At 44.4% G+C, this 27,522-nt stretch overlaps 2 protein-coding genes and 2 non-coding genes across 6 annotated transcripts in view; 1 reads left to right on the top strand and 3 right to left on the bottom strand.

Annotated features, from left to right (window-relative positions):
- Nucleotides 1-4,051, bottom strand: part of TEX14 (testis expressed 14, intercellular bridge forming factor) — a 32,099-nt gene extending 28,048 nt beyond the window's left edge. Inside the window, exon 1 of the mRNA XM_054166215.1 lies at nucleotides 3,916-4,051. Within this exon, the coding sequence (XP_054022190.1) occupies nucleotides 3,916-4,051 (136 nt within the window). The remainder of the gene's footprint in view (nucleotides 1-3,915) is intronic.
- Nucleotides 848-1,063, bottom strand: LOC128897760 (small nucleolar RNA U3). Its single transcript, XR_008462577.1, has one exon. It is a non-coding gene; the product is annotated as a small nucleolar RNA U3 (small nucleolar RNA).
- Nucleotides 2,837-3,052, bottom strand: LOC128897761 (small nucleolar RNA U3). Its single transcript, XR_008462578.1, has one exon. It is a non-coding gene; the product is annotated as a small nucleolar RNA U3 (small nucleolar RNA).
- Nucleotides 4,052-4,693: 642 nt separating the features above from the next.
- RAD51C (RAD51 paralog C) lies at nucleotides 4,694-22,854 on the top strand. 3 transcript variants are annotated; one of them, XM_054166209.1, is made up of 9 exons: nucleotides 4,694-4,818; nucleotides 5,592-5,850; nucleotides 6,096-6,262; nucleotides 7,254-7,387; nucleotides 10,124-10,255; nucleotides 13,020-13,086; nucleotides 15,979-16,039; nucleotides 18,615-18,796; nucleotides 22,509-22,854. In XM_054166209.1, exons 1-8 carry the CDS (start codon nucleotides 4,701-4,703, stop codon nucleotides 18,748-18,750), a joined length of 1,074 nt encoding a protein of 357 aa, XP_054022184.1. In that variant the 5' UTR covers nucleotides 4,694-4,700; the 3' UTR covers nucleotides 18,751-18,796; nucleotides 22,509-22,854. The 3 variants fall into 3 exon arrangements, with proteins under 3 accessions (XP_054022184.1, XP_054022187.1, XP_054022186.1); XM_054166212.1 differs by having other exon boundaries at nucleotides 18,615-18,675; XM_054166211.1 differs by lacking the exons at nucleotides 15,979-16,039; nucleotides 18,615-18,796.
- The last annotated feature ends 4,668 nt before the right edge of the window (nucleotides 22,855-27,522 follow it).

A 27,522-nucleotide genomic window follows, 5' to 3' on the forward strand; every position in this document is an offset into this window, starting at 1 on the left:
CGGACGCGGGACGGTAATGGGGGACACACACCCTTATTAGCATGTTCTGCCTGATCGGACCAATCAGACGCGCCGCTCTCAGCGTGCGGCTCTGCTACCTCTCGTCACCACGGGCTCCTCACCACGTGACGACCCGGGCCACACGCGGTTCCAGTCCTGCAGCTCGTCTTCCAGACGCGCCAGGACGGGTCGGCAGTCGGGGCTAACTACCACTCGATCTTGTCCTGGCTAACTGCGGAGCCTACGGCTCCCTTCTCCCTGCGAGCAGGAATCGGGCCCTGGCGACAGCCCAGATCCTCACGGCCAGGCCCAGGGGTCTGCCGCTCGGTCAGCTCCTGGCAAACAACATCCTCAAACGATGACTTCAGAGTCTGAGAGACTCCACGTGCCAGTGCTGCAGAGCCACGGACAAGTACAGCTCATACAAAAGCCTCTGCTTTTTGCGCCAGCAACAGGCAGCTTTGCTCGATTCTGCCTGGTGCTTTGAAGCAGTGACTTTGTCACCCTGCCCTACGGAACAGATGTTTCGGGAACACCATCGCCCAATACGCACACCCAGGCACTAACAAACTTCGGCGGCATTTATTATCACTGAACACCTAACTGCACCCCGCTGGGCATGAGAACTTAAAACCTCCTGGCTACTCCCTTGCTCCTTTGCCCCGCCTGTGGAAAGGTCACTGCTACCCAAAAGCCACAGAGGAGCTCGGGACGAGATAGGGACCCAGAGTTTCCGTGTTCTACTTCAAAATGCTGGCCTGCAGGAGATTGCTTCTGGCCAAGCACCTCCTCTTTACCCCTACGTTGATCTATTTTTAGAACCAACCTTAAAAAAAAGAGGCCACAAACCACTCAGCGAGTGCTCTCTCCCTCCCAGCTCCGCACAAGGCAGAGCTGGGAACGGTCATCAATGGCGAGAGGCCCCTGCACAAGCAGCGCCTCTCGCCCGCTTCGCGCTCAGGAGAGAGCACCTCTCTCCTCCTCGTGGTTTGTGACGCTGATCAGGTAAGATCACTCTCCTCTAGTGACCAACTACAGAAATGATCCCTGAAAGTATAGTCTTAGCTTTCTTCCTACCGCGCCGCGGGTCCCACCACTACGCACTGCCCTTAAGGACATGGCTACCATAGTCAACAGCTTGGACCTACGGCCCACCAAGCCCCACCAAGCCCCCACCGCAGCGGCACCAGGATGCACAACCCACGACCGGGCCCGCGACCCACGGGATGTCCACACTGGGAGGGTCACGGTAACACGCCCCCTCATCTACATGTTCTGCCTCAGCGGACCAATCAGACGCGCCGCTCTCAGCTGCCGCACAGCTCCTCCTCCGCTCCCCTCCACACGGAACGCCGACTCGCTCCGCCCAGCCCCGCCCCGCTCACTTCCGTACCGCGCCCGGTGCTCTCAGCCCGTCCTCAACCCGTACCAAGACGGGTCCGCCAGTGAATTACCCCGCACCGGAGCTCCACCCACCCGATCCTGGGCTGTGGCAGTTTTCACGACACAACATTAGAGACGAGCGCCTCGGTCCGTGCTCCCCCTGCCATTGGAGCAGAGGCCAAACAGCCAGGTGGGGATGCGCTGCCTTCCAGTGGCTACCGAGATTTGAGCTTAAGGCATGCTCCCATGTACCGACTAGAACAGCACAGAGTACCACTGTAATTAACACTATCCTTTAAATCTCTGGATCCAGCCTGAGCACAAGGACTTCCACACCACAGCAACTGCTCAAGTTTCTCCTAGTCCCAGTCTCCAGAAGACACCTTGTGGTTCCAGGAACCAATCTGACCTATTGCATTGTCCACAGCATTTCACAGCATGAAGAAAACAACTTCAAGCAGTTTCTCCCTAACACCCGTCAGGCCCTGATCAAATATTTACTGTGCTCCAGGTCAGGCCTGAGCAACACAAACTCACAACATGTTGTGAAACTCAAGAGTTTCTCCTTAGTCACTTTTCAATAGACACTGTTCATCAAGAAATAACTCCACTACATCCACCAAGTCTCCCTGCTCTGCACAACAGATGGCTCAAGAATACCATCACCTAACTTGCTACCTGGTTTTGCTGGGACAGAATCACAGAATCCATTTTTATTCAGAAAAACTGGGGGGTTTAGAGCACCGCAATACCTGATTTATTTGAGAAGACATTTTGCTTTTATTCATGGCCAGCCATGGTATGCATGTGTGTGTCCTTTAGTAGTTTCCAGATAGCCAGGTGCTAAATCCAGGAAGTGCAAAAGCTTGGGCAGCTGACCTGACCTGGCCAAGAGAAGTATCCCGTGCCATAAACATCATGCTCCCTATAACTTAAGAATTCTGCTGGTGACAATCTCTTCTCCTCAATGGTCACCATTCCTGCAGGGTCTCATCTATCATCCTGTTCCTGAAGCCTCCTCTCCCACTTGCCGTAACCATTGTGCTGTCGCTGGAGCTGTGGTGTCCGTAGTGCCTGACATCCAGCATTCGCTGCTGGGAGCACACAGCTCACCAGCACTACATGGGCTGAGTACAGCACACTTGGCATCAGTATTTAGTTTTTAATTTTTATTTTATTGAGTCTCTTTACATTTCAGCCCACAAGTGTCCATTCCTCTTCCGGATTCCCCTTTTTAAGGAGGCCACTGGGTGACAACTCTAAAGAGACACACCCCCTACTACTAACAAACTTTCAAGGCATTGTCATTGAAGTAAGCAAGGTGCTCTAGCTGAGGATGTCCCTGCTCATTGCAGGACACTTGAACCACAGGAACCAGAATGGTCCCTTCCATCCAAATCATTCCATCATCTATTTTTAGAACTACGATTAAAAAAAAGCAGTGGGTCACAAAACCACTCAGCCAGTGCTCTCTCCCTCCCAGCTCCACACAAGGCAGAGCTGGGAACGGTCATCAATGGCGAGAGGCCCCTGCACAAGCAGCGCCTCTCGCCCGCTTCGCGCTCAGGAGAGAGCACCTCTCTCCTCCTCGTGGTTTGTGACGCTGATCAGGTAAGATCACTCTCCTCTAGTGACCAACTACAGAAATGATCCCTGAAAGTATAGTCTTAACGCCATCTTTGCCGCGCCGCGGCCCCTACCTCCACCCACTGCCCTTTAGCACACGGACACCGCAACTAAAGGCACAGACCGCGGATCCTCCGCGACCCCATCCAGCCCCCGGTACAGCGGCAGCCTCCTCCGCGACCACGGCCCTCCGCGACCCACGGGATGACCGCGCGAGGGGGGGGAAGGGGGACACGCCCCTTCATCTGCCTGTTCTGCCTCAGCGGACCAATCAGAGGCTCGCTCTCGCGGGGCAGTCCCGCTGGGGCTCCGCGCAGCGCCCCGCCCACAGCCGCTTCTAACGGACCCCGGCGCCCAACCGCTTCCCGGTGCAGCCCCCGTTTCTCTACACACAGCCCTCGGGCAGCCGCCAGCTTGTACAACTAGTCAGCGGTGCCGTGCAGAACGGCCCGAGGACAGCACACAGTACTGATCTTCTTGACAGTAAACACGACATAGAGCCGCAACAAATGCCAGGTTTCTTTTACCAATTTCCCTGCCCTATGTCGTTACAAATCCAGGTGTCAAAAATACCAGCATCTGAACCATAACTTAAGCGTTTTGCAGTCAGTATTAAGCTTAAAGTCCCCGTTCATGATTATACTCCTAAAGCAGCCTTTCAGCATTTCAGTTTTACAGTACCTCAGTCATTTCCTTACAACCACCTGACAACTAAAAGCTTCATTTTCTTTTGGTTTTTATTCAATAGTTAGTGCCACTGACAGAAAAGGGCAACTATATTTATTCTTTTAAATATATTTCACCATCAAATCTGAATTGTACAGACAGTACACTATTTTTAACCAAAAATACATGGGGAAAAGTAAAACTTTTCTGTCAGCACTTTAGTCTAAACTTAACTTTTACCTTTTTTCAGAAGCTTCTTCACTTTGACATAGTTTCCTTGCCTGACATACTCATGTAGCTCAGCTTCCAAGGAGTCACCCTTTATGCTTCCAAGCTGGACGGGGCAGGGAATTGGTAGTGGGACAACATGAGCCATCTTCTTTCCACACCAGAACTAAGGAAAGGTAAAAAAATGCAATGAAGCTACTAAATGCCATGGCTCAAAGTGCTTCTTTTTGTCTTCCAAAGCTTTGGTATCTGATAGAATCAGCTATGGTGGTTCTTTCCAGACCAACCCCAAGACAGACAGTCAAAGCAACTTGCCTTTGGCTAATGGTGCCCTCTGAAGGAGGGCTTGCCCCTGAGACCAGCTGTGGGACTGTGACGGAAACCACGTCCCCAAGGAAGCACAGGGAGAGGTGACAACGAAGAGATGATACAAACACCTCTACAGCCTGTCAGGTGCACAGGCCTCTCTGACTGGCTGAAACAGGACACAACCATCATCATTCCTGCGTCAGGCATGCTCAGGCCTTGCACCCTCTGACCGTTCTGCCCCACTCCCACGGCCAGTGGCCCCACGCCAGCCCCTGTCACAACCAGGCCTCACCTGCCTCGGCCTCGGCGCTTCCCTGACAGCCACCCCACGCGCCCGCGCTCCCGCTCCCGCCCTGCCACTCGTGCTGCGCATGCGCCGCCAGCACAGCCCGGCTCTCGCGCCCGCGAGGGGCGGTTCCCTCCGGCGGGGGGGCGGGGCTTGTCGCGGCCTAGAGGAGCCCGGCGGTAGCGGTGGCCGCGGCTGCGGCATGCAGCGGGACGTGGGCAGCCTGCCGCTGGCTCCCGCGCTGCGGGCCCGCCTTGTCGCCGCTGGCTTCCAGACCGCGCAGGAGTTGCTGGAGACCGGCCCCTGCGGACTGAGCAAAGGTACCGGCGCGGGGATGGGTCCCTCCCACTGCCGGGGTCCGTCCCGGCGGCACTGGTCCCCGCAGGCCGTTTACCCCGGTCGCGTCCCCAGTTCGAGCATGTCTGCCCCGGCAGCCCTTCCCTAAGCCTTTCCCTCCCGAGAAATCGATGTAGTAGGACAGTGTTCGAGCAGATTGCACATTATTTAGTGGCTGATGGGACACAGCGTGGGCAGGTGAGGCTGAACCCTGCTGAAGTGGCCAGCTCCCCCGCGAAATGTCACGGGGACCTCAGGGACGCCTTGAGAAGTGGGCAAAGTAAATGCAGAGAGACACAGTGATATTTGCCAGTATTTCACCTCTGTTCCTTAGTCTGTATTTCAAATCCAGAAATGATGTGTAAAGTGCTCAGCAGCCCCAGAGTACCCCGAGAATTCGGAGCACGATCACTAAGTGTCCGTGTCACTAGACCACAATCTGACTCCTTCACATTCAGAACAGAACAACTGAACTGTTCTGCCAGGTCTCACCCACATCCAGCAATAGCACTGTTGGGTTTTTATTTGCAGGTAGCATACTGGCACCTGAATTCTGAATGCAGGGCAGCTTTGCTGCCAGTTCTTTTGAAAATCACACTGTTGGTTCCAGAGCTGGACATTGTTAAAGGATGAATATTTATGTGTGACATTGCAGAATTATCAGGTTCTTTCAAACAAGTTGAACTATCTCTTCATACTTTAAATAAATCACTGCTTATAAAAACAAGGTGGTGTTTCATGGTTTTGGCTCTTCTAGAAATTGGTATCTCCAAAGAAGAGGCACTGGAAGCGTTGCAGGTTGTGAGGCAGGAATGTCATGGAGATGCAGCAAGGACTACTGGGGGATCAGGCACTACCAGAAAGTGCACAGCACTGGAACTTCTGGAAGAAGAGCAGGCTCAGGGCTTCATCATCACCTTTTGTTCAGCACTAGACAATATTCTGGGAGGTGGTGTCCAGCTAACGAAAATCACCGAGATCTGTGGAGCTCCTGGCGTGGGGAAAACACAGCTATGGTATTTTATTTGTAGATTACTTCTGTGCAACTGAGAATCGCATTTCTTGGTCAAGTTCCACTATTTTCTTGTTGTCATGACTTCAGTCTCTGATTCTCCTACAGCACTGTAAATATAATCATGATAATGGCTGCACTGCATCCTGTTCCCTGTGTTCCTCAGCAGAAATGTCACTTCAGGAGTGAGCTGGGAGGGGAGAGCCTTGTGATGTAAAGATTTCTCCTTTTTTCTGTTTCCCATGGCAGTATGCAGTTGGCAGTAGATGTACAGATCCCCGAATGCTTTGGGGGTGTAGCAGGAGAAGCTGTGTTCATTGACACTGAAGGAAGTTTCATGGTAGACAGAGTAGTGGATATTGCCACTGCCTGTGTGCAGCACTGCCAGCTCATTGCTGAAGCTCACCAAGAAGAAGGTATGTTGCTTTCTTGCTGCCTAGGCTGGGGTCTGACTGAAACAAGTGTCTCCTAGGCTGCAGTTTTACACTTGGAAGGTTTCAGCAGCAGTACTGGCTTGAGGAGTTCTTGCTGCCAGCCTTTGATTCCCACCTGTGTGTATCGTACCCTGAACTGCGTCACTGTGTGCAGCCATGCCGCAGACTGAGCTCATCTACTTTACGAATCATTCATTTTCTACATGATGATTTGGGGGGGGTAGGGGTGGTGGTTTAGGCTTGGGTTTGTTTTGGCATTTGCTGATTTTAGCACCATAATGATCAAATTTACAGCAAAACCCAAGCATGACTTTGTCAGCAAAGCTGAGGGAAAATGCTCTGCAACACAGAGGCCTGAAGAACAACTAAGGAAAGGGAAGAGGAATGGCAGAATCTTAAGGCTGTGTGGCTGCTGAAGCCCTGCATTGTAAAATTGTGGCTGGAATTCAGCTCCTTCATAAGGTCAATGTAGCCAAGTGGCATTTAATAAAGAGCTTTGTTCTATAAGTCATCAGTGTCTTGGGGATACTGACACAATTTCTGTGTTACTCTTAGAGAACTTTATGCAGCAAACTTCTGTTTAAACAGAGGTTAAAGGACACCATATTAAACGGGCTACTGCCTGTACTTTAAACAACGGATGATGAATAGTCACTGTTGTCCTGTGGTGGTGTTCTGGCTTGAAGATGATTTACTGGAAAAGTTCATTGTGCAGAAAGAAATTTTTCATTTTTGGAGCACTCCCTGGGAGGCTCCAGTGTATCTATGTGCAAATGCTGAGAGAGCATCTGCTCACCACCTTCTTGACTTTCAAGCCAGATGGAAGGTATGTTTCCCACACTCTTTACCTTGACTCTTCCTGGGGGTTTTGCTGTTGCTATATGTGGAAAGCATAGTTTGGTAGAATGATGAAAGTAGCACTATGCTAGTACACACTTCTGACTCATTTACTCATCTATTTGTTTGTTTTCAGATCATCTGAAAGCTATGGAGACTTTCTCTCTTGAAAGTATCCTTTCTCACATATATTACTTCCGTTGCCACGACTACATAGAGCTTCTTGCACAGGTCTACCTCCTCCCAGACTTTCTTTCAGAGCATTCAAAGGTAAGGGTTATTGCAGACTTACCAGAAGATAGCACTCATCTTCACACTAAAGATTTTCCAGGGATATTCATCTGTTACAGTAAGAGTAACATGAGTAGCACCTTTGGTACCTCATCAGCTTGGCAGTGATACATTGGTTGATGCCAGAGTACAAAGATAACACATAACTTGCTTTATCATTTCCATCCCAGTTACTCTTGAGAGTATTTTACTACCACTGCTGCCATCATCCTGAATCTCCACGTTGAGGTGAAGATGCTGGGTCTGTGTTGCCACGTGTTGTTACTTTTCTGTAAGCACAGAGTTATGAGGAATCACAAAACTGCTGTCCAAGAGAGTCTCTGAGCCAGGCATGTGTATGGTGACCATGATGCAGGGGGATTGGAGGGGCTTAGTGTCATTTTTTTTTTTGTCCTAGATGATCACTGAGGATCAGAAGTTATCTTGCACCATCTTGGCATCCAGAAAGTCACTCTTCTCCTTCTTTCTAGTACATCATCTGTTGCTACAAGCAACCAGAGCCTGCAGCTTGACTCTTGGGTGGACTACAGCCAAAAAGTTCCCTAGTACCTAGTGTCTTGTGAAATGCTATTGTAAGGCAGATTTTCACCTCCTCCCTTCCAGATTTCTAGATTCTGCACAGCAGATCCTTCCCTAATGGGATTTGGGGAAGGTGACTTGTTCCTCATTCTAACAGCACAAATCAGTGTTGTTTAGCTAGATTGTCTTTTGCATATCATTTCCATTTTTGGAAGCTGTTCTTGGAAGCACAGATGGGAGTCTTACTTTTGCTTAGTGTAGTCTGGTATCTCCCTTTCTCTGCCAGGTACTAACGGTGCCCTGTTGTGTTTGCTCTTGTGGAAAGTACATGGCTTCATTAGCACAGTTACACTGGGCTGCAGCTCTCTGGTACCATCTGTGCTGATTATCTGTGCTTGGCCTGCAGCCTGAAATACTGAAGGTTGCAGGAGAACTGCAAGACCTGGTGATTCCTTGGCCAGGCTATAAGTGACTTGACAGATTGCTCATTGCAGTCCAGATCTCATTAAAATTAGTCTCATCCCCCTGTGGGGACCTGGAGCTCAGACTGGGACCATGGGAAACTGTCAGGTTTTAGGGTTTTTTTGAGAGAGACATAGTTGTAGGGAATGTCATTTGGAAATATGAATTAGTTGGAGATCTTGTAAATAACATGAGAAAGACTACAGTAGAAAATATTCTTGTTATAATAAACCTAATTCTTCAAGGTCTAGCAGAGAGAAACTGACATGTTCTTTTCTCTGTGTGGCCTACTTTTGAATACTTAAGTCTACTTGTTGGCCATTTTGCAACAAGTGCAACTGGGAGGAAATAAATTAAATTGCATCCTACCTGGACATATTATTCTGATAGGCAAGTTATATAACTTTGATACTTTCCTTTCTAGTGTGAGTCATGTTTATACTGTTAAACTGATTGTTCTTGAAGTCAGAAAATTATGTAAGAGGAAGATGTACAGACTGAAAGAAAAATGCTTGCAGGAAGGAGGAAAAATGAGGAAAGAGAAGAATATCTTCTTTTAATTCTAAGTATTTAATATTCTTTTACAAATTGAGGTTGTTTTTCATTTGGAGGCCCTGGGCCATGTCACAGAGTGATGTTTGCTGCAGGCTTGTATGTTCTAGTCACATCACTTCCCAGTGATGGTCAGTAATACAGATACTCAGTTTTCTTGCATTGTTTCCAGTTTATCCTGTGCATTAATGCAAGAACTTGTAGATACCTAGGATCTGAGTGGCATCTGAACATGCAGATGCTGTAAGATGATCCATCTCCCTTCTGTATTTCAGACAAACTTGGTCATCAAAACAGCTACAACAAATGCAGTAAAAATAAATCAAAATCCCAAACTTAGGTTTATACAGTGTTCCTGAGGGCAGTGAGCCAGCAGCAGCATTGTGCTCTACCTTCAGCTCATGATTGCTACAGAAGAAATAATTCAGCAAAGCAAACATCTTCTGGCAAGATAGATGCTCAGCTCCACCACACAGTGTCTGGAATATCTTTAAGCATCTGTTAAAATCCATGTTTCTGAGCTAGATCACTGATGTAAGCCTGAGAATCAGATGAGTTGTCTTAACAGTGACTACAGACAGAATGTATTCTAATCTTGGTCTGGATTTCATTTTCGAGGGAGAAGGTGAAATAAATTGAAATAAATTAGGGTTCACGGGGAGTGGATTGAAGCATAGCTCTGATGTTTAATGTTGGGTTGTTTATTTTCCCCCTCCAGCTTCTCTTCTGCAAGGCTTTCAGCCCAGCTTTTTTATTTTGTATTCTGTACCAGGTGCTGCAGAGATAAGTCAGCTAGCTGTAAATGAGGGAGATCTGAAACTGGAAACAGTCGGAAGGGCAGCTCTGTGCTGCATTAACTAATGGGAGATCTTAGTGCAGAGTTTTCTTTAAGCTAGTGCAACTATGGTCTGAGCTGGTGTCTATGCATAATGCAGCACTGCACTTAGCAAGCGTATGGGGGCCTTGAGGCTCTTCACCCTGTGCTCATGTGGAGTGCTGTTTGATTCCAATATACAGACACAGACAATAGGTGTTACGCTCTCATGCATATCTGAGTAGGAAATAAAAGATTGCCATCACCTTATATAAAGCATTCCAGTGCACTTAAAAAGAGGCCTTACTGCTCTGTGTCGTTTGTTTGTAGGATAGTAATGGCAGTTTCTCCTTTTCCCTTCCATTGAGGTCCGGCTGGTGGTAATTGATGGAATTGCATTTCCTTTTCGCCATGACTTTGAGGACCTCTCCCTTCGAACCAGGCTTCTGAACGGCCTGGCACAGCAGCTGATCATCATTGCCAACGATCATAAATCTGCAGTAAGTCTGGGGCAGGCTAGAATCACAAAAGATGTGACTTTGGTGTAAATACATTACAAAGGATTAAGCAAATATGATTTGTGATTGTCCACAAATAGCAAAATCACAGAATCACAGATTGTTAGGGGTTGGAAGGAACCTCCAGAGATCATTGAGTCCAACCCCCCTGCCAAAGCAGGATCATCCAGGGAAGGTCACACAGGAACACATAAAGGTGGGTTGTGAAAGTCTCCAGAGAAGGAGACTCCACAACCATTCTGGGCAGCCTGCTTCAGGGCTCTGACACCCTCACCATAAAAAAGTGTCTCCTTGTGTTGAGGTGGAACCTCCTGTGTTCCTACTTGTACCCATTGTGCCTATCACTGGGCACCACCAAAAAGAGCTTGGAACCTTCATCTTGACATCCACTCCTCAAATATTTATAGACATTGATAAGATTCCCCTTCAGCCTTCTCTCCTCCAGACTAAGCAGCCCCAGGTCCCTCAGTCTTTCTTCATGGGAGAGGTGTTAGAGTCCCTTATTCATCCTCATAGCTCTCTGTTGGACTCTCTCCAGGAGATCCTTGTCTCTCTTGAATTGGGGAACCCAAAATGTGACACAGTATTCCAGGTGTGGTCTCACCAGGACAGAGTAGAGGGGGTGGAGATCCTCCCTAAAAATGCAGGAATGCCTTCTGCCTTCCTGTTTGCCAGTTTGCTTAGTGAATAGGAACGGATCGCACAGGCAAAACTATTATGGTGAAAAATGCCTCAACTGGCTAAAACAGGTAAAATTTGCATTAAAAGCATCCTGTGGATCCTAATGAAGTGGCAGCATACCCATTTGTCTTGCTGGTTCACATCAGGTTTTCTCATGAAGTGCTTGGACAAAGAATGCTCCTTTGGTGACTGGGCTCACTCATTAAAATACAGCAGAGTATTTAGTGATTCCAACATAACTTTCAACTCTTCATTTAAAAATAAAGTACTGTCTTAGTGCAGGAAAAACCCACTTTATCTGCTGGTTTGGCTTGCTCTTTTGGCATCCATGGAAACCCATCGCTTCCTTCCCGGGCATTGTTTCTCTGTCATTTGCGCCAATATGGAGGCCAGCAGATCCGTGGCTTTGTAGCCAGCAGATGGCACTCAGAAGCTGCATCTGTTCCAGGAGTTGTTTTGGCAAGCCTTCTGCAGCAGAAAAGCTTTGCTCAGGAACCAGTGCTTACCCAGCCTCAAAATGGTGCTTGTGCCTGTAACTGTTTCCAGGTGACTTCCAGCCTTGTCACCTGCCACTCTCTGGCACAATTGGCTTTTGTTTCTGACTGCTAAAAATAGGCCTCTGCTCCTGCTTCCACTGATAGCTGCAGGAGGGGAAGGAGCAGAGAGCCTGGCCTGGGTGACTGGGCTGGCTGCTCTAAGCACACCCTCTCTGCTGCCCTGATGTGAATTACCAAGCTTCTTCCCACTGGTGTGGGCACCAAGGGAGATGAAAGTTCTGTGGGTGCCTGGTTTGCACAGGCTCCAGTTTACTGAGTGCTTTCACTCATAAATTGGGTACCTGGTGACCTTGAACATGAGCAGCTGTCATTGCACAGTCTTTATTTCTTTGGTCAAGGGAAACACACATAACTCCTTGCTATTGAACAAGCAAGCAGTTTAGTACAAACGCTTGCTAAATAAACTCTGAGCTTCAGAAATTGTTTAGCTCAGAGTAGCCCTCTTTGAGTTAGTTCCTTGCAGCTCCCAGGCAGGCTGAATTCAGCTTGTGTGCCAGAGATTGCTTGTCAGGCAGCACAGCTGGGCAGTGTGAATGCTCTAATACATGGTAGGAAGTAAGTTCCTTCAGTTTCTAAAGCTGAACTTGGTGGGTTGTGCTAGAATGCCCAGACCAGCCTTTCTCCAGCAGTGAGATGGAAAGCCTATCTGGGGCTGTTACCATCCACAGATGATGAGTTCCTTCTCTAAAATATGCAATGTGTGTCTTAGGGCTTTCAGCTATGTAAATGTTTCGGAGTGTGCTCAGTGGAATTGCTTGCTCTAGCACACTTCCCTAAGCGCTCAAGCAGGAATCTTACAAGCATGTCAAACAACAAAACCCCTCAGGCTTCCAGATAGGTACAAATTTTTATTTTTCATTTTTAATGAACTTTGAAATTAATATTCCTGGCTCTTTTCTGTCTCACCCACACCCACTTCTACCAGGGATCTAACCTAGACTGTCTGTGAACCTCCTACGAGTGCTTCGTGCTGCGAAAACACTCCCCCGCTCTGTCTGTTCACTTTCATTCTGCTTTGTGTTGTACCCACTTGCGCATTTTTAGACTGCAAGGTGCAGAAATTCTGTTCATCACTAGGGCTTATGCATGTTTTGAGCAGCACCACCAAGTTCATTTATACCACAGTGACTGAAATCTCTCTCTTCCGAGAGGGCTAGTACAAGTCACGTGCCTCTGAATTCCGATCCAAACAGTCTTCCGTCGAAACGCGGTGCGATGTACGAGTTGTGTAGGGTTTGCATTCATTGGGAAGGGAGAAATTTAGGTTTCTTTGAAGGCTCTGAATGAAAGAGAGCTACCTTCTATGCAAATTGAAAATCTGTTTTGTAGGGTTCTCTTATTTTGGCTGTTGAGGAAAGATGAGGCACCTTTACAGTTTCTTGTTAACATAAAAGCTTCATTACAGTTGGCAAGGGTTTTGCCTGAGTAACTTGAGAAGAGCTATTTCCCCACCACTGTGCTGCTTTTCTGGAGATTTTCTTGTCTTTTTGTTTCCCTTTTTTTTTTAGGTAGTTCTGACAAACCAAATGACAACAAGGATTGGACAAAGCCAGTCCACATTGGTACCTGCTTTAGGTAGGTGTTTAGCTTGTGAGCTGACAACTGAGTTCATCTTCATACATATGACTTCCTTTCTCGTGGCACTGTGTACAAAGAAAATGAAATTGCTGAGTTGTTGCACTGCAGCAGACTCCATGGTGAAACTATTAGAGCCATGTGGAACTGCTGGCATTCCTCCAGCAAGAATGTGGTGATGAACAGGTTAAAGCACTACCAGAAGAACACAGCTTGATGGTTGCACACCTCAAACAGTGCCTCAGTTTCCTAGATTCCCTGAGTGCCTCTCCAAAACAGTTGAAATTGTTTCTTTTGCCATTACATGTGAGCACATTCCATTAATTGCTTGCAGAGGCGTGCCAGATTTACTGCATAGCTGGAACTCTCTACAGTGATGATGTAGAGGGGAGCTCTAGGTGGGATCCTCACCTACAGCCAGCCCATAGTGAGTTCAAGTGTATTTTCCAGGCTGCTCCATTTTGCCCTGACAGGACCAGAGTGCTTCTACAGACTCTTCTGCTGTGGTCATAGGGGAAAAGAGAATGGTTCTTCTGAAGCAGAGACTTTGACAGATGGAAAAAAAGCTCAGTGTTAACTTTTATTTCAGCATGTAACTTTCTACTTTTTTATGGTGCATTTAAAGTGCACAGATTCCCTGTCCACAGCTTCAGTTTCTGTGAACTAAATAGTAATTATGCTCTGATGGGGAGGGAGAAGAAGGGACAGTACAAAGGTGAAGATGTCCCCAGAGTCTGTACAGGCAATGAAGCATTTGGCACAGATGTGAGATAAACCCAACACATACAGACTGTCTCCTTTGAGAATGTGAAGAATGTGGAGTTTTGAGTTGTGTGTGCAGATGAATACCCAGCCTGCAGTATCTGACCCTTTCTGTCATGTCTGCCTCTTGCTTTCTGATGTATTCTTTTTGGCAGGCTTTCTGGCTACAAACTCAAAGTTAGTAGATTTGGTCTTTTTTTCAATAGCCAGCATTGCTGGAGAGGTGTTGTGTTTATTGAGTCACAGGGACAGTGAATGATCTGGAGACATTCAGAGTAGATTGTAATTCATAGATATTGTGTATTGCCTTGCACATCTTTTCTTTCACAAACATTTCATTTGACCATAAACTGATTGTGACTCTCACCAGACTGTGTAGCCACATGGTACTGTTGAAGTGAGTAGTTTGTACTCTTGCAAAAGGAAACTTTGTGCCAGTTGGCACAAAATATATAAGCTAAGAGATATTTCCCTCATCCTAAACAGCAGTATCTCAAGTTGAGCATTTCAGAGTGGTACAAAGCTGTTCTCATTTTGATGTGAATTCATTCCACAGATTCAGTGGAAGTACTGAGCTGGTGGATTACAAGGTGATATTTATGACCCACTCTGAAGGGATATTATTTCAACAGTCTAATCATAAAGCCTAAAGAACCTCCTGCTTCTCCATGGTTGGATGTAGCCAAAGGAACTATTGAGGGAGGGGATCATCAGCAAAACCCAAGTCAAATCAATCCTATTGCCTCCCCTAAACAGGTTCCCCCCCCCCCCCCCCCCACTGATTGGTAAGCCTTAGAAACAGCCTTTTCTAAGATTTCACAAGAGCATTAATCTCTAAACTCTTATTCAGCTTCCTAGCAGAAGAGAAGTTCTTCATTATGGGGGGGGGGGGGGGGAAGCACAGATGCTGCAAGTTATTATGTCAAGAGCTTTATGAAGGGGACAGCTTGCTTTCCCACCAGTGATAACTAAGCTGGGTGTTCCTAGACATTTCTACTGGATATATTTAGAAAGGAGGTCAAATATTAATCTACAGTCAGTTTAACTCAGAAATACATCATTTTACAGTCACATTTTTCTCTCCTGTTTGATATGGTTGGAAGCATTCTGGTGTGGAATTTGTAGCCATTGTAAAATGTGTTTTGATCTCTGACTCTGGAGCATATCTGATAGCCAAAGCCTTTAATCTCAACTTAGATATAGCGGAGCAAGGTCTGGCAAGATGCCTGGAGGGTCTAGGTCTTCATTAGACTGGAAACTTTTTTTTCTTCTCTGAGCAATAATGAATGCCAGAATACATGGGGCATGTGGGGCTGGTGACATGATGGAAGTGAATCAGAAGTTAGAGAGCTGTGAGCAGGTGAATAGGGAAGGCCTGCAGCACTTAACCAAAATGACTGTTTTAAAATGCAATCCATCTTTGGACTACTGACTGTCTCCTGGGATAAACAGAGGAGAACACCCAGTAAAACTGTCTATAAATTGACTGAGCTTGTGCTCAGGTAAGAACTGAAACAGTAGGACTGTTTTCCCTGCCTTAGGACAACAATCCAAACTTCCTTCTCTCTTTCCACCACCCCTTGCTTTTGGTTGTGTTCTTTTGCGTCTTGCTGTGAGAAGTGGAAGACTGCTTCAGGGGCCCTTAATACTTTAATAATCATTGACTTTCTCCCAAAGCTTGTATCCCAAAGGGAGTGATGTTTGCTCATAATTATGCCTGAGAGACAGAATATTGCAGTTTTGAAGTAGGATTTAGACATACTTACTAGAATTCTTCAGTAGTAACTAGAAAAATCTTTTCTTCACACTGCCTCTGTTTTCAAGATTTGCCTGGTACCTGTCCTTTATTAGGTCTGCAAAAAATCCTTCTACAAATATGGAAGTACCACATGCAGGTGTCTGTAAAACAGACTGAGTGCAGGGTTTATTCCTTGCCTCACTGTATTTGATGAGCTAGTGGTGAAACCCTCGCACGCGTGAAAAAGGTGTGATTTATTCTTGCAAGAAAGGTGCTTATGTTTTGGCCAGGAGGGGGTCTTTTTGGAAGACTGTTCTAATTTCAGTTCAGTTTACTGATGCTGCTGCTGTTACAGGAGATAAATAAATGCCTTGTCATTTTGTGTCACCCAGGAGAAAGCTGGGGACATGCTGCTACTGTCCGTTTAATCTTTCACTGGGACAACAGTCAGAGGTAAGTGCAAATGTAGACCAGTAAGGTCCACAATAGTACTAACAAGTGTGACATTTGGGGATCTTTTTCAGACTGGCCTTACTGCCAAGCAGGGATTTGTATTTGATTTCTGCCCTTGGGCTGCCATGTCCCAGGCTACTGAAGCTCAAAAAGAGCTTTCTAGTTGAGGTTAAGCCAGTGTAGGCTGAGTCTCTTGTGCTCCTCCTCCCCATGGTCAGCTTGCTGCAGTGCTGTCCTTTCTTCCTGACAAGATGCCATGGCTCATCTCCTAATGGCAGTTGCTAGACTCAAGAATTTAGGATCTGGTGGCTGCATATGCTTTTTCTTTTTGCTATCTGTATTTTGTAAGCAGAAAGTAGAATTTCTTTGCTTCGGTCTTTCAGGCCCCCATCTGTACAGTCAAAGATGCCAGAGAAGGCTTTTCCACCTAGACAGTGATTCTCAGGAGGACAGACCATAGGCCTTACTGACCCCTAAGTCTCAGTGGCAGCTGTTGGACCCTTATGCTTTTGAAGGCAGCAGGATGGTTTTCCAAAACTGGGCACCAATCTAGATAGCAAGTTAGAGTGACTGAAGAAGGGGAGAGCTGCATTTGCTCCCAAGGCAAAGCAAGGCATAGCATCCCCAGCACCTAGGGAGGGTGCTTTTAGAAGCCTAACACAATGAGGATGACCCTTCTGAAAACACTATGGAGTTCTGACTGTTGCAGAGAGATCTCTTCTGCTTCCTGGTTCACTATATTGCAAGCTCACTTCTCTTCTCTGGTCTTTTATATAGTAGTACAATACAGCAACTTGAGATTAAGAAGCCTTGCTTCAGTTCCCTAATCTTCTGCAAACAGCTAACAAAAATGTGACTGGAATGTTGCTGGGCATAGTTTTACTTGCTGAACTTGAAAGAGAAACGCAGTGACACTTTCTTGGGGAGTTTTTTAAATTCTGAGTTTGAAGGCAAGGCAGAATGATTATGGCAAGCTGTTTAATTTGGAATTAAATTACCATCACTGATTAGTTAACAGCTTTTATAAGACAGAAGTTGCATCAACATAATGATTGCAGAGTGAACAAAAGTTAAATTTTATGTATCAAAAGTAAAGAGCTTTTTTCTTCTGCAACACAGCTAGGCAGGCTGGGGATACAGGTTCCAGAAAGCAAGCCGAAGAGAGACAAAAAGGGTTTATTTACTGTGCTAAATATGCAGCTAATATGGAGCAGGGCCTGCAGAAGCACAGCAGTTCCAGTTGCTTTTCTCTAAAAAAGCAGAATTAGCTGCATTCTGCTGCATTTTCACACAGACTCCCTGTACCTGATGATCCAGCGTGGTTTTGTTGGGTTTATATTAGGTTACTGAGGCACAAAGATTTGAGAATCCATTTGACTTTTATTCTTTTTTTTTTCCCTTAAATTGTGCTTTGGCCAAATATGATACCTGTCTCTTTCCTTCTACTACTGAAAATGTCAGAGCTTAATTATAAGGGTTCTCACTGCTGTGAGGAAGGATCCTGTTGAGTCAGAGGCACAGAGCAGAGCTCTAGCTGAGCGATTGTAAAAGCATGGCTTCTGCAGCTTCAGATTTAGGCTATTTTGTAAAGTATAACCCACCACTTAAATGTTCTGAGGAATTCCCTGTGTAGTTAATATGAAGTGGCAGTGTTCCTCAGGCTGTAATTACGTGCTCTCTAATAGAATGGCACCTCAGGGAGTCAAAAAAACCCTAAAAATAATTAACAGGATCTTCAGCAGGGTGTCTTGATACAGAGAGCAGAACACTTTCTATATTGGCTTTATGTAAGTGTTGGTTTTGGGGAGGTGGGCATGGTGCAGACTAGCAGTTGTGGGATTGGTTTAGCTCCTTTGCTTTTGAGCTGCTCTGCAACCTCCTGTCCATATTATGCAAGTATCTATGGGGCTAGGTGCTGTATAAGCACAAATCATGGTGCATTGCCTAGAGTCTAAATGCACAAAATCAAGGAACTGTTAGAGGAGAAATACAAGGGAAATGATTTTCTCAAGGTGATGCTGTATGTCAATGGCAAGGTCAGGCTCAGAAATAGAACATTTTATTCTCCTTCTCTATCCACTAGGTTATACTGACAGGCTTGTGGAATCTCTAGAAAAATCTTCCCTAGAAGCATTTGAATTCTTGGGGGGATCATAGAATCATTTCAGTTGAAAAAGACCTCTCAGATCATTGAATTCAACCATCTCCCGACGTTGAGCAAATGACTGCTTAATGGAGTAAGAAAGAGTTGTGTTCAAAACCTTTTTTGCTTGCATTTTAAGAAAGTGACATTTGGAAATAATTAATAATGAATATTGATTCAAAAATGTGATCAAATACTGTGATGAAACAAGGCCAACGCTGCCTCTTTTTAGTAGCTCTGCACTGAATTGGAGCTGGCAGACTATGTAAGGATGGGAATTTGACTTCCCCAGTTTAAATTACCTATATGAAAACACGTAAGAATTCCACTGGTCACCTACCCCATGACTGTGGAAAAGTTGGGTCTGGTCATTTGGTTACTTGGAATTTTTATTACTGTATCCACTAATAATTACCTGGTTTTTGTTTCCAGGTTGGCAACATTGTACAAATCCCCGAGTCAGAAGGAGTCTACCATACCCTATCACATCACAGTTAGTATCTCTTTGGGGATGGAGGTGCAGAGGTGGGACAACATTTCTTTACAGCTAAGACACAGACAAACCTGAGAAGGATGTTTGCTTTCTCAGTGTTGCCTTTCATTGCCTTCTGAAGGTAACCAGCAGTACTGGGATGTCTCCTGGTTTATGAATGTTTTGCACCTATTCTGCTTAGAACAATGACCCAGCATGGTAGTCCTCTTCAAGTGGAAACATTTTGATTTCCAGATCAAATTTGCAGGCAGCCTGTCCCCATCTGTTCTTGTGCTAGTACTGCTTATTTTATCTGCCCTTGATGTTAACTTTTGGCCTAAGTGCAATTACAGAGAGCAATCAGGCTCTCTTTCAGCCTTCATTCTGGAAGACTTGAGCAAGCCAAGCTGTTTTCTCCCTCACCAAGTAGGTTACTTTTATCTAAGTGGCTCTTCTCTGCATCTGTTCCAGCTGAGTTTATCTCTTCAGGACAAGGGTGACCAGAATCATACATGGTATTCCAGAGGCCTCACCAGTGCTTTGTGCCATGCTTATTTCCACATCTCTGCTTTAAGTGTATTCCCTGATATAACCTAGTTGTATTTATCTCTTTTCTTAGCTCTGTCCTACCACTGGCCAGCCAGCCAATACATACACATTTTTCTCATTTGTCACACTCATATGAGGAGCTTCCAGCTTATGGCCTGGAGTCCTTATTCATCCCTGTGATTATTTTCTTTTGTGGAGTGCTTAGATACATCTTAATGAGAATACATACTGCCTAAGCTGTATTTAGGATCAAAACCCCCCAGCACTCGACTCTTACATCTTGAAATGTCAGATACATAGGTACATGCCATAACTATTTGCTGTGTGTCCTCATGGAAACACGTTGCCATAGCATTTCCTGCAGATTTTAATGCTGCCATAAGATGAGATCTTCAAAGTGTTGAACAAAAAAATCAGATTTCCTTTTATTTCAGTCCTGAATGTATTCACCTGGACAGAAGAAATATTGCAAATATATATATATCTGTATGTACTCTTAGTTCTGTAAAGACTGGGAGGCTAAGTGGGACTGTTTGCAAGGCTGTTTGCATCATGTGATGTGTGTGCAGCCCTTTCTCCCCAGCTGACAAACAGATGGATTTTATCTTGGACGATTTAATTGCTTTTCCTTTCAGTTTTATGTGCATTATAAAACAGCTCTGCTGTCATCTGCATGAATTCACACAATCTTGAAATACAGTGGAGAATGCATCCTAATCAAAGATTAGTTAAAACGTTAAGATTATCCCTGTGGTTTTTTCCCCTTAATCCTTTTGAGCTGCTCCAGCAGACGGTTTCTTTAAGTAAAAAATGTATTATCCCCGTTTCTTTCATGAAATTCAGGTCTGATGGTAGCAGTCTGCTGTTATCATTCCTCATTCCCGTCTCCAGAGTTAAATTGAAAGATGTAAATGCATGTTGGATGTTTCCAAATCTGATCTAGCACATCTATGTATAACCAGCAGTTTAAAAAAAAAAAAAAAAGGTAATTAAAAATATAATAAATTTCTCCAACCCAGATCCTCAAAGATATTTAGGCTCCTGCAAATTAGAAATTTGGTACCATTGACAAACTGGCTGTTCAGTGCCTGTAAGCTGATGGAGAAATGTGTAACGTGGTCACCAAGCTCTAGCTCTTTTTCAGCTGTGTCCTTCCCACCACTCTGAGCCAGCGTGGAAGCTGTGGAACACCAGCTGCTTCTTTCACAGGCTGATAAGGATTCATTCTTAAATGCAGAGTATAGAAATGTCAGTTGATTTATGCACAAGGGAGTAAGGAGATCCTCTGATTCACCTAAATTTCCTGAGTAATGTGACCTGATTATTTCATCGTGAAAGACAAGAGACCCAGGACCTATATTCTGGGTAGGAATTGTGTCTCCCTGCACTGTGGAGGGTCTGCCAGACTAGCAATGAGAATACTGCTCAAGTAATCAAGCCATCTACCCTTATCAATCTTGATGTAGTCTGTAGACACCAGAAGATGTTAAATCACAGTATCCCAGCATGGTGGGTGTTGGAAAGGATCTCTGGAGACCAAATCCAACCCTTCTGCTAAAGCAGGGTCACCAGGGTCACCCAGACCAGGTTGCCCAGGATCATGTCCAGGTGGGTTTGGAATCTCTCCAGAGGAGGCTCCACAGCCTCTCTGGGCAGCCTGTTCAGTGCTCTAGCATCCTCACAGCAAAGCATTACTTTCCTAAAAGAACAATTCAAACTGACCATAGACTATCTGAGCTTTGTAGGTCCTTGGTTCCATTAGCCATGTTCTCACCATCCAAAACCCACTAACAAGCTTCACAAATACATACAAATTCTCCTCTTTTCGGGGCACTATGCCCAGAGGGTGCATGCCTTTAACTAAGTGCAAGACATCCATACTAAGCAGCCTGTTTTATCATGTTCTGGCCATTAGAACGGTTGGAATGCTTTCCCTGGGAGTCTAGCATGCTGGATTAAGTGGATTCTTGGCTACAGCTCCACCTTTGTGCCTAAGGGAAATGGCAGAGATTAGATGCAAGCAGCAGTGAAACACTAAACTTGAAGATTCCCCATTACGCTTATTTAGAATAACACTTGAGTTGCTTATAATAGCAGAGGGACTGCACAAATGCTGCCCTTGTGGCACCCCTTGCTGTTTGTGCCTTTAAAAACATAGCAGGCTCTGTGAGGTGAGGCGTTTAGAACTAGAAATACAGAGATGGGAGACTTCAGCAAAACATTCTGCTTGGGTTTTGTTGTGGATTGATCTCAGTGTGGGACATGCTGGCATTTTAGAAAAGTCCCCTGTCTGACAGTAATTCTACCTGCCTTTTCACACTGCACCGACCTAAAATGTCAGCTTTGCCGAAGGGCTTTCATCCTCACATTGTCTCTACCTGAGCATTTGGGATCCCCAAAGCAATTTCTTTTTCTGATTAACCCCTTTTCCTCTCTGAAGTCTGCACTGCAGTGAGTCTTCACTGAGCTGTCGGCAGTGCTCCCTGCACAGCATTTGCCTGGAGATGGGAAGGCAGACAGTTGCAGGCTTCACATCTCAGTGTCTTCATCTGCAGTGATGACGTTAGCTAACGATTTTCCAGATCTTTCATATTTTAAGTCTTCCAAAATCATTACATTGGGAGCTAAGGTAGCAGAAAATACGAATGGTACACAGCCAAATAGATCACTTTAAGCTCTCTCCTGAGTAGCAGCATCTAGTTTTCACTTCTACATTTAGTTTTTGGCAGTTAAAAGGTTCTCATTCCATTATGTCCCATAAATTACTATGCTGGGACAGGCTTTGCAGTCGAGAGACTGATTCAGATCTGCTGTTCTCTTACAATGTCTCATTGAGGTTTTCAGTTCATTAAGTAGATACGTGAAACAAAAATAACCTAGGTTTTAGAACTCACAGTTTTGCTTCTGAAAATGACTGAGGCAATTAATCCAGTCATCTCCTTGCTTCTGTGGGAGCTCGAATAAGGGCTGAAGGATTTGGCTTTTAATTTATTTAAATAGGCAACATAAGTTAATTTACAGTGGAACAGTGCTTCCTAGACATAGAGGTTATTGGTGGTGAAATTAAAATGATAGCTTGGTTAGTGAAAATAAAGTATCTTTAAACAAAATAAAATGAGGAGACATGGTTGGCATGTGTGTTGAAAAGCTTCTGCAGTTCTGAGCTTACTCTGGTTTACAAATATTCTCTGGACACTCATCTAAAAATAAAAACAGGATCATGCCTTATTCTGATCTGGGGAACTAGTTACTCATGCTTGATATCCACTGAAGTGTTATCACATGATTTTGCTTTTATGTTACAGCCTCATGGCTTCCGAGACGTGCAGTCTCCAGCTGTCACCCAGAACACACAAGATACTGAAATGAATCCTCGCAAACGGCCACGGAGAGAAGAGGAAGAGTCAGAGTGGTCCAGAAGTTGAATGTTAAGAAATCTGTGCTACAGGAAAAGAGTTGCATAGTGGACATGCAATCAAAGGTAGCCTGAGAGACTCTTTAACTTCAGTTCCTGCTCTGGACATTATTTTAACATTAAGACTGCACTGTGCAAATTTCTGTCACAGGAAATTCCTTTGTGTATGGCATCGGTTTACTTTTATAATAAAAACAAATCTATGTTTTCTAGAATAAAAGGCTTCAGCTTTTTGGGGAAGAGATGGAGAATACAACTTACTTTATCTCTGGGTAAAAAAAAAACAAAACAGTAAAATGTGAGCATCTAACACAGTACATTTAATGATCCAGGTCTCGATCACTGAATCTGGTTCTGCATGTATCTGAATTTAAACAAGGTTTCATGCTGCAGTCTGCTCGCATGCCTCAGACCAGGGCAGAAGGCAGTGGAGCTGCTGATGGATGCTTTAGATGCTTTAAGATAATACAAGCCTAAAAGCTGTGCCAGACTGGGGTGTTAGCCCTTACCTGCTGCAAACTCCTTGATCAAGGACAATCAAAGCACTTTTTTAAACTTCTCATTTATCTTGTGGCAACCACAGAGATGAAAGACTAGATCTGAAAAGGCTTAAGCCAGCATTATAATTTTATCTTCCTATCCAAAGTATTTTACCATCACTCAAGCTGGAACCACACTGCTGCATAGCCCTTAGCTTCCATGTTGTTGTTCTACCAAAGCATTCAGAACAACTGCAATCAGGATCTGTTTTGTTCATGGCTTCAATAAAAAGGAAACCCAGGCTTCTTAGGCACCAGCAATATATTAGCAGCTACAGAATCTAGACCAAATGCATGAATGTACACGGAAAATACAGCGGGGGTTTTGTCTTCTTTTTATTAAGAGAAAACAAATTGATGAGATTATTAGAGGAGAAGAAAGGTACTGCAGTGCAAAATAGTAATTAGCTCAATTATGAGAAGTGTTTGTCTGTACACACACACACTTACGACCCCTTTCTGGCGTAGTCTTATAGCTGAGGAAATGCAGCCAGCAGGCTAAATGGAGAATTCAAGTTGTGGGAGTCACTATCTTTAATTTTTAATTTAGTAACACTAAGCTGACTTTGCCTTGAAACAAAATTCTGAGTCACAAAACTTCTCTATTCAAAAAGCTGCAAAAAAAACCCCAGCAAAAAGTGGCAGTGGTTTTTGGATCATTAGAGCATTTCGATATAAATTACATAATGAAAAGTATTCAACTGCCATGCAGCAAACAGCTGTGTCACCATTTAAGAACTGTGACTTGGGGAGAAGCTCTCAAGCAAGCATGACATAGAGGAGGAAAAGCAGCGGGATTTGTGACTCAGACAAACATTTCAATGCAGGAGAGACAGGCAAACAAAAAGATCCTACCGCATGTGATGTCAGCAAGCAAATGGTCCATTTGGGAATAATAGCTTCCTACGTATTGCAGCGCCAGAGGAGGGGGGGAGCTGGCAGAGAGCACATTGCCTACGTAGCCACAAGGAAAGCCATCCATTAAGAACGTTGTAGCAGTATTTTAAGGAGTGCTGCCGGTTGCTAGTGATAGCTGCTATTGAACGCCTTTGGTATTTATGGAAAAATCCATTTCTCTCTGTTGTGTTCTGATTTAATATCCTCCACACGTTCTTCCACGTGTGAGGGGAGTAAGGACATGTCTCCAATACACTATTAATTTTAGCTGACTGTGGGGTTTTGTTTGTAGTAGAGTCGCATCCAGAAGCCCCAGCTGAGAGGATGATCCTGTTATACCAGGATAAATGGTTTTGTCTGAGTAAATGTTAGATCATCCAGCACTCCAGGCTTCGTTATCAAAATAAAAACCCTGCATGGTTACTGGTTAACAATGGGAGTTACAAACTCTTGAAAGGAAGCATTGGAGGCTCCCAGTTCTGAGATTTGTAATTTTTTTTCCTTTTTTTTTTCATATTGAAACTATTATAAAGCTCAGTTCTGCAGACCAGAGCTAGGGAGAAAGATCTGTTGGTGGAGACAAAATTAGATTAAATGAGCCAGATTTTGTTCTCATCTGCTGGAGACAAGGAAGCTGTTCCAGGCTTAGAATTGCATATAAAGAATTTGACCGTTGCCTCACCAGTAAATCTTCCCTGGCAAGTTGGTGTTTTCTTGTATGTGCCTGGAATTCTCTTGAACCTCACAGTGCACAGTACTGGAAGCACGAGAGAATTTTATGACTGCACAAAAAAAAGTAAGACTCTAACTAGCCATTGTCACAACACCGCATCAAAACAAAATAGCTTGTTGGATTTGCTGCTCAAGTCCCTGTTTTCTGAAAGCCACAAACTTTAACTATCATGCTGAGTTTAGGATGATTCCATTTTTTAGGGATGACATTTACTTGTGGTGTAGGAACCTACTTTGTCACCACAACAAGAATACAGCATCTACCACAGGGCTTGGCAACGGGTAAACATTGTGGTTACAGTGTACTGCTGAAGCCCAGCCTCCTGCCTCGAAACTCCTTGGTTTGGAGAGGGAAAATAACAATTTCTTCCTGATTTTATGTGTTCTGCCCCTTCTTTTCGAGTATGAAACAGTGACAAAACAATTAGCTTCCAAGTAGAATAAACTTCAGAAAATGCAGAGAAAAGACATTTTAACTGAGGCTTTAGCTAAGGTTCATGTTACACAATCAAAACTGTCTCGTGCTGAAGTCAATTACAAAGTGTTCCACTAATGTGGAAGTAGATCCAGTTGGTAACCCCAGTGTTGTAGGAGAAAAACATACTGAAAATATAACATCTATTTTTTCTCTTGAATTTCTGTTCCTCTTGAATTTCTGTTCCTTTAGTTATTTTGGGGGACTAAGCATAGAGTCAGATTTATTCTAACATATTTCATGGATCAATGACAAAGGTGAAATCCTTATGTCTGCCTTTTTAACTCCATCCTTCACTGAACAAAAGAAGTTGGAAGGACAAGTCATTGTGTTCCAGATTCCAGAAGAGACTGTCATTACTATGCTCAGGATCATCATTATTTAGGAAGGCATGTTAAGCTCTATTATACCCTTTAAACACACTCTAATTCTGTATGAAATATATTTGATTAAATTTCAAAGTACAGTTTGATGCTTGCTTTGTCCTTAGACAAGGTACCTTGAGGGAAACTGAGTAAGTAGAGCATTCACATTGCAGTAACACAAATATTACAGCAGAGTACATAGGGGAAAAATACTGGGTTTTAAAGGATGAGAACCAGGGAAGTTCTGGTTCCTGAACCAGTTGAAGCACAACAGTCCTGCCAAGGGTATGCACACAAGAACTGGCTGTAGGGAAGCACAAGCCACTGGCTGTGGAGCTGGCAGTGTCTTAGGGTCACTGAGCAGCCTGCCCAGCTGTCCTCTGTACCAGTCCTGCCCTTAACTGGAGGAACCAGTGCCAGCTGCTCCCTGCTCCAGGGCTTTCCCTCTCCCTGGCTCCCAAGACTGCTTACTCAATGTCTTGTGGCTTCTAGCCATGGAGTCATTTTGGATGATTAGGGTCAGGAGAGTTGGCTTCCCTTGGCTAGTGCAAAATTTCTGCATTAATGTTCTATACTGAAGAATGAAATCACTGGGAACTGGCCCCCTTCCCAGTACTGAATTTCACCCACAAATGCACCCACAGCTGAACCTAAGCTACTGTCTTGCTTCCTACAAGCAAGAACTATTCGTACGAGACGCACTAGTCCAAGCTCCACACAGCTTTATCTATAGAAATAAAAAACTGTATTACAAGCAATAATTCAATCACTAGACAAGCAGTAAAAGTGTTAAATTATATGCAGAAGGGATGCATAGAAAAATACGGATTTTACTGAGTCATTCTCTAAGAGTTATAGCTAATCCTATTCCTTTTATTATGAGAATTACTTGCCATTGATTCAAATGGAGCCAGAAAGGCATCAGGATATGAAAAAAAAATATTAAAATCGTATTTCAGTTTCCAACAGTGATAAGGGGGAATGTTCCAAATATAAAATATCTACTACTGTATAGAAGAAAGTAAAAAGGAAGCTATACAGACTTCAATAAGTGGTTCTAATTGGATCTGGATGCGTTTCTCCAAGCCTCCAAACATGCTGTTGGAACACTTGCTCAGTTTGGTATCTCACGTTGCATTAGTTGAGAGCTTTAAACTTATGACACATTTACTTCTAATACTCTAATTTATTTAGTGTGAACCACTGCAATTTTAGCAGCAGTTACAACTACATTTACTTAGTGATTATTTTTGTATTGTGTATGTTGCTAAAATAAAATGTTTTGGACTAAAGAACAACTTGTCTCCTTAGCATGAAAGTTGTGCCTATAAAACACAGCATGTCAGTAAGAGATTGTAACATAATTTGTAACACCTTTTCTTACTACATAAGCTAACTACACATTTGACTGTAAATGCTGTTGAAAACATCACATAAATGTAGCTCCTTAAAAGTTAATTTATTAATGCATTATTTTGTGTAAGTAACACAAATTTCCCTGGCTAAGTCATAGAATTTGAGAATGTTCAAAGAAGTTGGCACCAGCTGCACACATACTTTAAAGTTTGTGAGTCCTAACCACTTTGTTTCACCTGTACTCTTACAGTGTATGGATTACAAGAACAATGGCCAGAGGCTGGACACAACAGTGGTTGAATTCTGGTGCTCCTGTAAGTGGATGGAACTTTTTTTAAGGTTGGTTTTCATGTTTATTTTTTAAGAGACATTTCTAAGTAGATGACTGTAATACTCAAGGTCTTGTGAGCGGAGCAGAGTGTCACAGAATCAGGAATCTAATCTACAGTGAGATGATGAACAAGTCATTTAAAGTAAGCCTATGGAGGAACCAAGGTCGTATTTTAAATCCCCCTAGACACCTGCTTTAACAAGCCTGGT

The sequence above is a fragment of the Dryobates pubescens genome, chromosome 13 (genome assembly GCF_014839835.1).
Source record: "Dryobates pubescens isolate bDryPub1 chromosome 13, bDryPub1.pri, whole genome shotgun sequence".
In the NCBI taxonomy this organism is placed as follows: Eukaryota; Metazoa; Chordata; class Aves; order Piciformes; family Picidae; genus Dryobates; species Dryobates pubescens.

Excerpts from the sequence above, each read along its gene's own strand:
- RAD51C (XM_054166212.1), top strand. The coding sequence starts at position 4,701 with ATGCAGCGGGACGTGGGCAGCCTGCCGCTGGCTCCCGCGCTGCGGGCC. Across the intron at positions 6,263-7,253 it reads TGAAGCTCACCAAGAAGAAG|ATCATCTGAAAGCTATGGAG; the intron begins GTATGTTGCTTT and ends GTTTGTTTTCAG. Across the intron at positions 16,040-18,614 it reads CACTGGGACAACAGTCAGAG|GTTGGCAACATTGTACAAAT; the intron begins GTAAGTGCAAAT and ends TTTTGTTTCCAG.